This window comes from Hyperolius riggenbachi, chromosome 2, assembly GCF_040937935.1.
Source record: "Hyperolius riggenbachi isolate aHypRig1 chromosome 2, aHypRig1.pri, whole genome shotgun sequence".
Taxonomy (NCBI): domain Eukaryota; kingdom Metazoa; phylum Chordata; class Amphibia; order Anura; family Hyperoliidae; genus Hyperolius; species Hyperolius riggenbachi.
In genome coordinates, this window is record NC_090647.1 from 333,277,308 (window position 1) to 333,290,126 (window position 12,819).

The 12,819-nt window shown below is 46.4% G+C and overlaps 1 protein-coding gene across 2 annotated transcripts in view; it reads left to right on the forward strand.

Moving 5' to 3' along the window:
* The first annotated feature begins 214 nt into the window (after positions 1-214).
* Positions 215-12,819, forward strand: part of AATF (apoptosis antagonizing transcription factor) — a 228,590-nt gene continuing 215,985 nt past the window's right edge. For both annotated transcript variants that reach the window (XM_068269363.1, XM_068269364.1), the window contains exon 1: positions 215-315. In XM_068269363.1, the coding sequence (XP_068125464.1) occupies positions 231-315 (85 nt within the window). In that variant the 5' untranslated portion in view covers positions 215-230. The remainder of the gene's footprint in view (positions 316-12,819) is intronic.

Below are 12,819 nucleotides of genomic sequence, written 5' to 3' on the forward strand. Positions count from 1 at the left end.
AAGAATCGAACCAAGTGAAAATATTGGCTAATAAACGTTCAGCTCGCCTCGCCTCGCCTCGCTGCCTTCCTTTCTTGGTTCGTGTTTCTGTCACGATATGTGGCCAACAGACGGCTTCCCCCGCACAAAGCACTTTGCGCGTTCCTGCAGCAACCAGCGTGCACGTTGCGACTACCTATGACGCCATGGTCAGGGGGCGGTGTGTTGTAGCGTCAGCGTGCAGTGGAAAGATGGCGGCGCCCTTGTCCCAGGAATTAGAGAGTTTACTGAATCCACAGCCACGTTTCTGGGACCCGGAGGATGATCAGGATGAAGGTGGGCAATGCAACGTATCGTATTTGTCTTGGCTGAAGAGCAATAATCTTATGGAGAAGAGGAGGCGCTTGCAGACAGCCACGTGTGTCAGGGCTGAGGGCTGCCATAACGTGTTACCGGTGTTTCTGTAGAACCTATTTCTTGCTTTTTGGCTACAAAACCATCGCCAAAAAGCAAAATCTAACTTTCCCGTGTTGTTTGTACCGTGGGGCTTTATAGGTGTCACATCTGTCAGATGTTGTTTTAATAACATACTCGAACTTATAGATGCTTGTGCACAAAAGTGGTCGAATCTAACAGTTGATCGAGCAGTATCAATGATTTAGTATACTTTATAATACTCTCAGCCTTATGAGATAAGGTGGAAGGGTCACCTTTTAAAACAAAAATATTGGAGCTAAACACAAGTTGTCTTCTCCACAGCTACCATGAAAAACTCATGAAGAATATACTTTTTTAGTTGATTGTTTTAAAGTTATTTTACACATTTAAAAAACAAATATTGAACAAGCCCTGATCTGGGCTTCTCACTTCACTCTCTAGCTTGACCTGTGCCCCTCGCTTCACCCTCTAGCTTGACCTGGGCCCCTCGCTTCACCCTCTAGCTTGACCTGGGCCCATCGCTTCACCCTCTAGCTTGACCTGGGCCCCTCGCTTAACCCTCTAGCTTGACCTGGGCCCCTCGCTTCACCCTCTAGCTTGACCTGGGCCCCTCGCTTCACCCTCTAGCTTGACCTGGGCCCCTCGCTTCACCCTCTAGCTTGACCTGGGCCCCTCGCTTCACCCTCTAGCTTGACCTGGGCCCCTCGCTTCACCCTCTAGCTTGACCTGGGCCCCTCGCTACACCCTCTAGCTTGACCTGGGCCCCTCGCTTCACCCTCTAGCTTGACCTGGGCCCCTCGCTTCACCCTCTAGCTTGACCTGGGCCCCTCGCTTCACCCTCTAGCTTGACCCGGGCCCCTCGCTTCACCCTCTAGCTTGACCCGGGCCCCTCGCTTCACCCTCTAGCTTGACCCGGGCCCGTCGCTTCACCCTCTAGCTTGACCCGGGCCCCTCGCTTCACCCTCTAGCTTGACCCGGGCCCCTCGCCTCACCCTCTAGCTTGACCCGGGCTCCCCGCCTCACCCTCTAGCTTGACCCGGGCTCCCCGCCTCACCCTCTAGCTTGACCCGGGCTCCCCGCCTCACCCTCTAGCTTGACCCGGGCTCCCCGCCTCACCCTCTAGCTTGACCCGGGCTCCCCGCCTCACCCTCTAGCTTGACCCGGGCTCCCCGCTTCACCCTCTAGCTTGACCCGGGCCCCTCGCTTCACCCTCTAGCTTGACCCGGGCCCCTCGCTTCACCCTCTAGCTTGGGGTCTGTCTCACATACTTTTGTAGGAATGTATCAACATATCTAGATAAATTAGATGTAATAGACCCTATACCAGAAATTATAGGCCTCCCTGGAGGACTCCTCAAGTCCTTGTGGATCTTGGGCAGATGGTAAAAATGGGTATACGTGGGTGTTGTATATTCACAAAGTTATATTCTTTAGCTGATAGAATACCATCTTGCCTAGCACTTTTAATTAACCCTTCCAGTTCCTTAGTGAACTGGTCACTAGGATTCTTCTTCAGGGGTTTATATGTACCCGTGTCACCAACCAATCTACATGCTTCTGTAATGATCTCCTCTGTGAGCTCTGTTTTGTCTTCAGACACTACTGCAGCCAGACTATGTTGGCTGCTGTTTGCAGAGATTCTCTCACATTCACAATGAATTAATTGTTCATTTGCATTTTATTCGCATTTCATTGTGGTGTGGTCTCCTATTCTGAATTCAAGTGCTATGCTGTTTGCATGAGGATGTATGGACTTATGAGATGCAGGCTAAGTGAATCCAGCTTGCTGCCTTGTCCTTTTGCATGCTTCTCTCTGATTGGTGCCTTCATCCATAAAAGTCACTTCCTGAGTCTGCCTCCCACCGCCCGACATATTGCTAGTCTATAGGACTGCAGTCCTGGGTCTATGTTCATGCAAACATTTCTCTGTGATAGCTCTTAGACCTTAGTCAGATCCTGGTGTGTTTGATCCGGCAGGACCCCGGGGATTCACACATAGGCACGGTGCACACCAAAAACCGCTAGCAGATCCGCAAAATGCTAGCAGATTTTGAAACGCTTTTTCTTATTTTTCTATGGCGTTTTGCGGATTGCTGCAGCGGATTTCAGTATAGTACATTTCATATATTGTTACAGTAAAGCTGTTACTGAACAGCTTCTGTAACAAAAACGCCGGCAAAACCGCTCTGAACAGGCGTTTTTCAGAGCGGTTTGCGTTTTTCCTATACTTAACATTGAGGCAGAAACGCATCCGAAATCCAAAAAATGCCTCACCCCGACATTTTTCGTTTCTGCAAAACGCCTCCCGCTCTGGTGTGCACCACCCCATTGAGATACATTGACCAAGCGGATCCGCAGCCGCAAGCGGCTGCAGAAACGCTGAAAAAGCCGCTCGGTGTGCACCAGCCCATAGTGTAGGATTGTTACTATTACTGTATTGATATTCTGTGTCAGACCTGCGTCAGATCCTGGTGAGTTGAACCGGCAGGACCCCGGGGATTCACACATAGTCTGTCCTCTGCTCCTCCATCATTGTCTGGTACTCGGGGGCAAATACAAAGGACAAGCACAAACTTCAGAGGGTAATCAGCACCGCTGAGAAGATCATCGGGTCACCTCTGCCTCCCCTGGACCTCCTCCACACATCCAGAATGAGGTCCAGGGCCAACAGGATTACTGGCGACCAATCCCACCCAGGCAGTCACTTCTTCGACCCCCTGCCCTCAGGCCGCCGCTACAGGACCATCCCCACCAAAACCACCAGGCACAGAAACACCTTCTTCCCCCAGGCAGTTCTCCTACTCAACGACTGAGAGCGTGCTTGCCTGTAGTCCACACTGTCCCACTGTTCCACGTGTTAAAATCGTACCACGCTAACTCTGGCACAATGGGGCTGTTCAGTCACACTATGCTTTGGTTACTGTTATATCAGCCACACTATGCTTTGTACTGTTATTATCAATGTTGTTGTTATATTGTCGCTGTTTACTGTTGTATTCCTATGTTGTATTCCTATATTGTTGTTGTCATACTGTTGCATTCCTATGTAGCTACTACTGATGCTGTTAACACGCACTACCATCCATGTCTGCCATGTGTCCACAAATAATTCCGGGTGTGGCACCTGTCGCACTTGGCGAATAAAGCTGATTCTGATTCTGATTCTGATTCTGATAGCTTAGGTTCATTATTGTAATTATTATTGATATTCTGTGTATAACCTTTTGCTTGAACCTCTGACTCCGCTCTCTGCCTCTTGATTCTGTACTGTGCTTATCTGATCTGTTGCCGATTCTCTGCCTGATTACCGACTATGATTTCTGCCTAACGATTCTGTACTGTATCTCCTGATCTGTTGCTGACGCCTGATTGTTTGACTACTCTGCTACCAGTGGGTTCCCCCCACTGGGGCTTACCGCCTTGGTGGCGTTCGCCTCTTTACTGTGCACCAAACACGTGTACTTCTCACAATAATAAAGTATACTGATTTGTTATGTTCTGTACTGTTTGTATTGCTCATTGCTGCTCCGCATTGTGCAATTTCTTTCTGGCATGTATGGATGCTCTGTGAATGAATGCCTGTTTCCTCAAAGTCTGTTATCAGTTTGACAGACATTCATTTGATCTTTTGCAGATCTGTTCCTGTCCTGTTTTTGTATTGCTCATTGTTGCTTCCGCATTGTGCAATTTCTGTCTGGCATCTGTGGATGCTCTGTGAATGAATGCCCGTTTCCTCAAAGTCTGTTATCAGTTTGCCAGACATTCATCTGATCTATTACAGATCTGTTCCTGTTTCTGTCCTGTTAATATATTGCTCATCGCCACATTCGCTTTGTGCAATTTCTGTCTGTCGTCTGTGGACTGTTCAGAGGATTTGTCTCTCTGTGCTCCACAGCTCCACCTGCTGGCTGGGTTTGTTCCTCCACAGGTGTGTTCAACCATTACTGGGCTCCTCTGTCTGAACGCTTGTGGGAGATCTCCTCAGAGTCAGCGTACACGCTGTGCGCTCACCGTGGAGATCGTTCCTGCAATCGTTAAAGCTTCACAATCATAATCCTTTGCACTTTGTACCACAATACCCCCCTTCCCCCCTTGTCTGCTGGACAGATGACGATAGATTAGTTCTTTTGAAGATCCCACAATGCTTGAGATTCTTTTTTTGTGATATTACCCCAGGAGGCTGGTTGGGATTTTACCCTCAAGTCCTTTTCCACACATCGTTCAAACAACAACATTTCTTTACTCATTTCACTTGTTGGGTTGAACCGGGAGGGTTTCTTCAATGAGGTATGTAAAAAAATATTGATTGGCTGTTTTTGGGGCTACTGGGTTCTTCTGGAAATATTTTTTTAAACATAACTTTCTGGTGTATTTTTTAATATCAACATATGTCTCAAATGTATTCAGTTTAGAAATTGGGGCAAATTTTAATCTCTTTTTTCTAGCAACTGTTTGTCTGATTCTTTCTTTTTTTTTTTCCCCCATATTTAATCGGGGTTCATTCAGGTTTTTCTTAGTTTTATTTTGGGCTCTTTTTTGAATTATACTCGCCTCCAATTCCTCATTGTTCTCATTCCTCAGAGCAGAGTATCTATTTTGTATAGGTATATCCTCATATGTATTACCCATTACCCTTTGTGTAAATGAGCCATCCCCCTCTTCCACTACGCCCATCTTTCTCTTTTAGGGTAGAGGTATATTCATCTCTACTTGTATTTGATTACCTCTACTGGATTTTATTTGTTTAGGGATAGTGGCTGGATAGTGTAATGGTTAAGGGCTCTGCTTCTGACACAGGCGACCTGGGTTCGAATCTCTGCTCTGCCTGTTCAGTAAGTCAGCACCTATTCAGTAGGGGACCTTGGGCATGTCTCCCTAACACTGCTACTGACTATAGAGCGCGTCCTAGTGGCTGCAGCTCTGGCGCTTTGATTCCCTTAGGAGAAAAGCGCAATATAAATGTTCTGTGTTTGTTTGTGTTAGTCCTTTATTGCGTCTGATGTGATTTTGTCCATACCAATTTTAAGTTCTCTATGGGGTTTCCCCCAGATGTATCTGATATCCCTGATGCCCAAGTATCCTCTATTACTGGCCTACAATCACCCTGTGTGGGATCCCCAGTTCCAAAACCTCCAACTGCCCTCCCACTTCCTCCCAGTCCACCTCACTCTCCGACTCCACCTCTCTCCCTTTCCCCTCCATATCTCGGGTCTCATGGTAGATCCCAGTGGCATCTAATGTTACCATGGAGTTCTCATGTGTGCTCCATTGACAAATTTCCTCAATTTCTCCAGAGGTCTGAGATACCTGAACGGGAACCAAGTCCCTAATAAATTTTCTTTTTTTTCTTTTCAATAATCTCCTCCTAGGTGGTCCAACCTATTTTTAATACTCTTTTCCATATTTTCATATTCCGGAACTTTATTAAATGGTTCCATTTACTTTCTCAATTTGCCTATTTCCTTATTCAAATTAAAGCATTGGCTCCTTCTTGTGTCTCTAATAAAGGTCATTAACTGTAATGAGAACCCATGGCACATACGATCCCACTCTTCCTGCACTACTGGTGTTACGAAGTCTGCAGCCAGCTGTTTGTAAATGGTAAGGCCCACTGGCGATATTTCCCACAGGAGATACTGATCCAATGTGGCAACCGCCCACTGATTTTTAGTTTCCTTTATCAGTAGTTTCTCCAAATTCTTGAGGTTATATACTACATCCTCCCAGTATACCCCAGCACGCTCTTCATATTCCTGATAATTAAAAAATGTATTACCGTAATTCTGTTTACTTGTTTGTTTCTAAAATCCCAAACACTATCCGTAGCTGCCATCCTTATAGGGGTAACTTAGAACCAAAGAGAATATCAAAAAATTAAGGGGCGGCCCTCACGAATTGGTACACCTATCGTGTTGAGGGGGGGGGGCTGGTGAGTCACCCTGGAGCGGCCCTTCTCTTTACAGCATATTGTCGCAGAGACCGGAGGACCTGTGAATAATACCGGCTGTCACTGCAACTTAAATTGATTCAATTGAAGAGCCGACTCGTGGGGAATTTAACAGTAACTAGTAAGTGTCTACAACGTTAAGACTCTTCCGGATCCTTATACCTAATAGTTATAATTGTAATAGGAAGTTAGATACAGACCCTAAGGTAAAGGATTATAAGCACACTACAAAGTAAAGTGCAATGGGAGTTCTGTATACACTCTGGATGCTCTTGAAATTGATACAGAGACTACTCAGTTTTATATATATTTTTTAGAACTGCCTAAAACATTTTTTTTAAATCTTCATTTTTTTATACATATACCGGTATATATTTTTTGGAAAGCTCATCAGCATACTCCCAGTGTTGTGTGTGGGTTGATGTAAGTGGAGTGTATGTGAGAGTTACATGGATTGCCTACTTCTAGGACACTGCCTGGACTTTATTATAGAGACTGCTATCTTATATATAATATATTGCTAGAGCCTGAGTGGCGCTACCTCTGTGCATGAATTTTGTTTGTATAATAGAGGAGGTGAACCAGGACTGTCACCCATGTATACATTTTTTTTCACAGGTGTCAGCGTGTTTGTGTTTTTAATATATTCTAGTCTGATCTGTTCTCGCTTTAACCTCTAGTCTGATCTGGTCTCACCGCTTTGTCCTCTAGTCTGATCTGGTCTCCTCGCTTTGCCCTCTAGTCTGATCTGGTCTCCCCGTTTTGCCCTCTAGTCTGATCTGGTCTCCCCGTTTTGCCCTCTAGTCTGATCTGGTCTCCTCGCTTTGCCCTCTAGTCTGATCTGGTCTCCTCGCTTTGCCCTCTAGTCTGATCTGGTCTCCTCGCTTTGCCCTCTAGTCTGATCTGGTCTCCCCGTTTTGCCCTCTAGTCTGATCTGGTCTCCTCGCTTTGCCCTCTAGTCTGATCTGGTCTCCTCGCTTTGCCCTCTAGTCTGATCTGGTCTCCTCGCTTTGCCCTCTAGTCTGATCTGGTCTCCCCGTTTTGCCCTCTAGTCTGATCTGGTCTCCTCGCTTTGCCCTCTAGTCTGATCTGGTCTCCTCGCTTTGCCCTCTAGTCTGATCTGGTCTCCTCGCTTTGCCCTCTAGTCTGATCTGGTCTCCCCGTTTTGCCCTCTAGTCTGATCTGGTCTCCTCGCTTTGCCCTCTAGTCTGATCTGGTCTCCCCGTTTTGCCCTCTAGTCTGATCTGGTCTCCCCGTTTTGCCCTCTAGTCTGATCTGGTCTCCCTGCTTTGTCCTCTAGTCTGATCTGGTCTCCCCGCTTTGCCCTCTAGTCTGATCTGGTCTCCCTGCTTTACCCTCTAGTCTGATCTGGTCTCCTCGCTTTGCCCTCTAGTCTGATCTGGTCTCCCCGTTATGCCCTCTAGTCTGATCTGGTCTCCCCGTTTTGCCCTCTAGTCTGATCTGGTCTCCCTGCTTTGTCCTCTAGTCTGATCTGGTCTCCCTGCTTTGCCCTCTAGTCTGATCTGGTCTCCCCGCTTTGCCCTCTAGTCTGATCTGGTCTCCCCGCTTTGCCCTCTAGCCAGATCTGGTCCCTTGTTACCCCATGCGGCACTTCTTATTATTGGGGGGAATAAAGGCCCATACACACGGCATACATTTGTCTTTAGTTGTGACAAACAGACGAGACAACAGCATATTTATGGCAGCGACAATTCGAGTTCGTGACAGTTGTACACACGTGACAACAGACAGAGTGAAGTCACAACGGAAGCTGTCAGCCACAGACTACGTATAGTAGTAGTACTTGCATCGTACACACGAACAAACCGTCGCAAAAAAAGTCACTCAACTCTTGTCTGTACAGACAATTGTATGCCGTGTGTATGGGCCTTAAAGGCCCATACACACGGTACACAAATATCTTTACAGACACATGTTGAGCGATGGTTTGCGCGACGGTTTGTTTGTGTGTACGCTGCAAAAGACTGTCAGCAGACACAGCCATGTTTGAGCGATGCAACTGATGAATCGCTTGTGACTTTTTTGTCACACGAACCGTCACTTAGTCTGTTGATGTCCTGTCGTGTGTATGAAAATCTTCTACAGACAGCAGAGCCGCTACCATAGTACTACTGCTATACGTAGTCTGTGGCAGACAGCTTCCGACGTGTCTTCACTCTTTCTGTTGTCACGTGTGTACAACTGTCGCGAACTTGAATTGTTGCTGCCATAAATATGCTGTTGTCTCTTGTCTGTTTTGTCGCTGCCTCACAACTACAGACAAATGTATGCCGTGTGTATGGGCCTTTAGCGTCATGCCACCGTGGCGGTGGGGACAGTTAATGTTAGGCGTGGTGTAGGTAGGGTAAAGGTAAGCCATAGGGGTGTTTTGCGCTGACGAGGAGGGGTAGTTTAGGTTAGGCATTGGTAGTGGGAGGGTTCAGTGTGGGAGTAAGCTTAGCTACAGTAACATTTTTAATACCAATATTTTATGATAATTTTTTTACACTTTAACCATTTCTGCCGCCCAGACGTGATCCTCCCGTCCAGGTGGCTGCTCTGATGCGGTGCCGCGCTTCGGCGCGTTCCTGCGCGCGCCCCCCTGTGCTGTCCACCGGTAGCCCTGGGATCAGTGAACAGGAACATGGTTCCCGATCACCGATCCGTGTCCCCAGCAGAAAAACCGAAATGATCTTACTAGAGGCTTCAGTCTTTCTGCAAAAAAAAGTTTCCCCGTCCTCCTCCTAAACTCAAGGTAGCCATCTTGTGGCCAAATAGTAAAACTACATCTACATATTTTTTACATTACAATTTCCACATATAATAACATTAAAAATAGTTTATTTCCCACACCAAAATATTACCCAAATAAAATTTTTAATGGGAAAAAAAAAAGTTACAATAAAAAAAACAACATAAATAGTTACCTAAGGGTCTGAACTTTTTAACCACTTCCGGGTTTCGGGTGGTTTGGATGATCTGTGCTGCGGGGGCTCTTCAGCTCGCAGCACAGATCAGATAGCAGGCAGGGCGATCAGACTTGGCCCTTTTTTTCCCCCACTAGGGGCATGTCCTGCTGGGGGGCTCTGATCGCCGCCGCGCTGCTGTGCCTAGCGGGGGCTGGGCTCCTCAAAGCCCCCCTCCGCAGCGCTATTCCTCCCTCTGCCTACTTCCCTCCCCTCTTCATTATGGGCTGCGCAGGACAGAAATCCGTCCTGCGCCGCCTCAGATAGGCTTCAGCCTATCAGATGCCGGCGATCCCTGGCCTATCAGATGCCGGCGATCCCTGGCCAATCAGAGGCCGGAGATCGCCGATCTCCTCTACGGCGCTGCTATGTATGTAAACACCGGGGAAGATCTTCCCCGCGTTTACATTTACCCTGCGAGCCGCGATCGGAGGCTCACAAGGGTGTTCACGGAAACACCCTCCGTGAACTGACATGGAACGTTTCCATGGAAACCGCTTCAGGATTCAGGGGCGTACTTATGCGTACGCAGAATCCTGAAGTGGTTAAATATGCATTTGAGGGGTGTATACTATGAACATTTTTTAAATTCTAAGCTTGTAAATAGTGATAGACGCAAATCAGAAAAAATGCACCTTTATTGCCAAATAAAATATTGTCGCCATACATTGTGATAGGGACAAAATTTAAATGGTGTCCTAACCGAGACAACGGGCAAATAAAATACATAGGTTTTAATTATGGTAGCGTGGATTATTTTAAAGCTCTAATGGACGAAAAATAATGAATTTTTTCCATTTTTTTTTCTTATTAATCCTGTTAAAATGCATTCATAAAAAATTATTCTTAGCAAAATGTACCACCCAAAGAAAACCTAATTAGTGTCGGAAAAAACAAGATATAGATCAATAAATTGTGTTAAGTAGTGATAAAGTTATTAGCGAATGAATGGGAGGTGAAAATTGCTCTGATGCATAAGGTGAAAAATCCCTGCGGGCTGAAATGGTTAATAGTAGAATATCGGTAAGTTTACCGATATTCTACTATAGGGTTTCCTGGGAACCTACATTTCCGGGAGCCTTTTTTTGGTATACACACTACCAACAGACATTGCATAGAGAATGCACATACTGTACATCCAAAAATAAAATCTACACAAACATGAGGGAAGAATGAGGGGATTCTTCCACTAATACACATTCTTCATGCACGATCTGAACCAGGTTTATGGGTCATAGACAACACCTCTGTCTTCAATGTGCTAATCCTTCTCAGTGGATTCACTACAGCTCTGCAGGGTGTGCATATAATACATTGATATATTTGATGAAATCAATTAAATCCTTTGAAATTAAAATACATACGAACTTAACTTCATCTAGCTTTGTGTTGGGAGTGAATACAGCTTCAACCCTTTATTCTTTAGCGCAAATTTCCTTTGGCAAATAGCACCCATAACATCGGGTAATGCGTATTTATCAGCATTAAAGAGCTATTACCGAATATGAGAAGCAAGGGTATACGTTCCCTTTAAAATACATTGAATGATATTACCCTTCCTTTCTTTATTTATTAAATGGCGGTCTGGATTTTAGCAGACATTGTGATTTGTTGGGGAGACAGCATTGTGACCTAAATCTCATGTATCATACTGTTAGACGGCGTAATATGACAGAGCTGCACATGTTGCTGAGATTTGTGACTGCTACAAAGACAGGAGGCCGGTGTCCACAAGCTCCTTGTTAACTAATGATGATGTTATGCTAGAACTGTCTCTTTCCAACATATGTTGCTGGATGTGTAGCTTGTTATGCCTGTGTTACTTATGTATTTGTGTTTTTTGATGTTGATGAGTGACAGTCATTTGGCTCATTAGGGTATATAGTTTGCCAATGGCTCTGTTCGGTTATGTGGCAGTGTAAAGTGTAAATAAAAATGGAGTGCAGTGATTTACAAGCCATGTTGACCTTATAGTACATAGGCAACATGTTTTTTTTTTTTTTAATATGTCTATTTTGAACTGGATGCCTCAACGCATAAATGTGCAGAAAAGTAACCTTCTTTCAAGTTCATTCAGTAACTGCTGAGCTATCCCACCTGCCTTGTATTTTCCTGTATTTAGTAGGGTTATTCCTTTTCTTGTATACCCATTTTCTAGATGACAACACTGTATTAGCATGTGTTTCTACTCAGCCACTAGAATCCAGCACATGGCAATCCACTTCCTGGCTTGAAACAGTCTTGTTTTTAAAGGGTACCTGAAATGACAAAGTGACATGAGATAAACATAGGTACATTTAACCTCCCTGGCGGTATGATAAATGCGGCTGCGCGGCCGCGGGAGGTTTTTTTTCAAATTATTATTTTTTTTTTTTTAGCATGTAGCTAGCCTAGCGCTAGCTACATGCTTCCCCCCTCCCTGCGGCGCCCCCCCTGTACCTACCGATCGCCGCCGGCGCCGCTTCCCCATAAGGAAATCCCATTCTGAACGGGATTTCCTTGAGGGCTTCCCCCTTCGCCATTGCAACGAACGGAGTGACGTCATCGACGTCGTGACGTCACAGGGAATCCCGATCCACCCCATAGAGCAGCCTGGCCGCGATTGGCCAGGCTGCGCAAGGGGTATGCGGGGGGGGGGGGCTGTTTCCGCTGCGGGTAGCAGCGCGGCGGCGATCAGACCAAACACGCAGCTAGCAAAGTGCTAGCTGCGTGTTTGAAAAAAAAAATTATGTAAATCGGCCCAGCAGGGCCTGAGCGACACCCTCCGCTAGGTACATTAAACTAATGGAAATTGCAGCAGCAATTTCCATTAGTGCGATCCGATTGCAATGTGATTTTGTTCAAAACGCGATCGTCGTGCTGCCGCGTTTTGGATGCGATTGAGCTTTACTATACTGAGTATAGTAGCTTAATCGCATGGTGGAAATTGAAAAGCGATCGTGATCGCAATCGTGACCGCATTTCATAGTGGAAAAGAACCCTCAATGGATGACAAAACACCTTTATCTGCCTGAGGAAACAAAGCTGATGAGGCTTTAGTGCTGAAAAGTTTAAAGGATTTAAAGCGACCCTGAACAGTAAAAAAAAATGAAATTGGTACTTACCTGGGGCTTCCTCCAGCCCACCGTAGGCCGCCAAGCCTCCCAGCGTCCTCCTGGCTCCTCTCACGGTCTCGCTGGCGGCTCCATTACCAGCGACTTTCGGGCTGAAGGTCGGCAGTACACTTCCTGACAAGGGACACTCTGCGTCATCACGTTGGCCGGCATGACAGTCCAGCGCATGCGCGGTTTTCGAACTCTGAACTGCGCATGCGCTGAAATGTCACACTGGCCAGCATGATGACACAGAGCGTCCACGTCCAGGAAGGGTACTGCCGACCTTCGGTGCGAAAGTCGCTGGTAATGGAGCCGCCAGGAGGACGCCAGGGGACCTCGCTGCCTACGGTGGCCTGGAAGAAGCCCCAGGTAAGTACCAATTTCATTTTTGAATG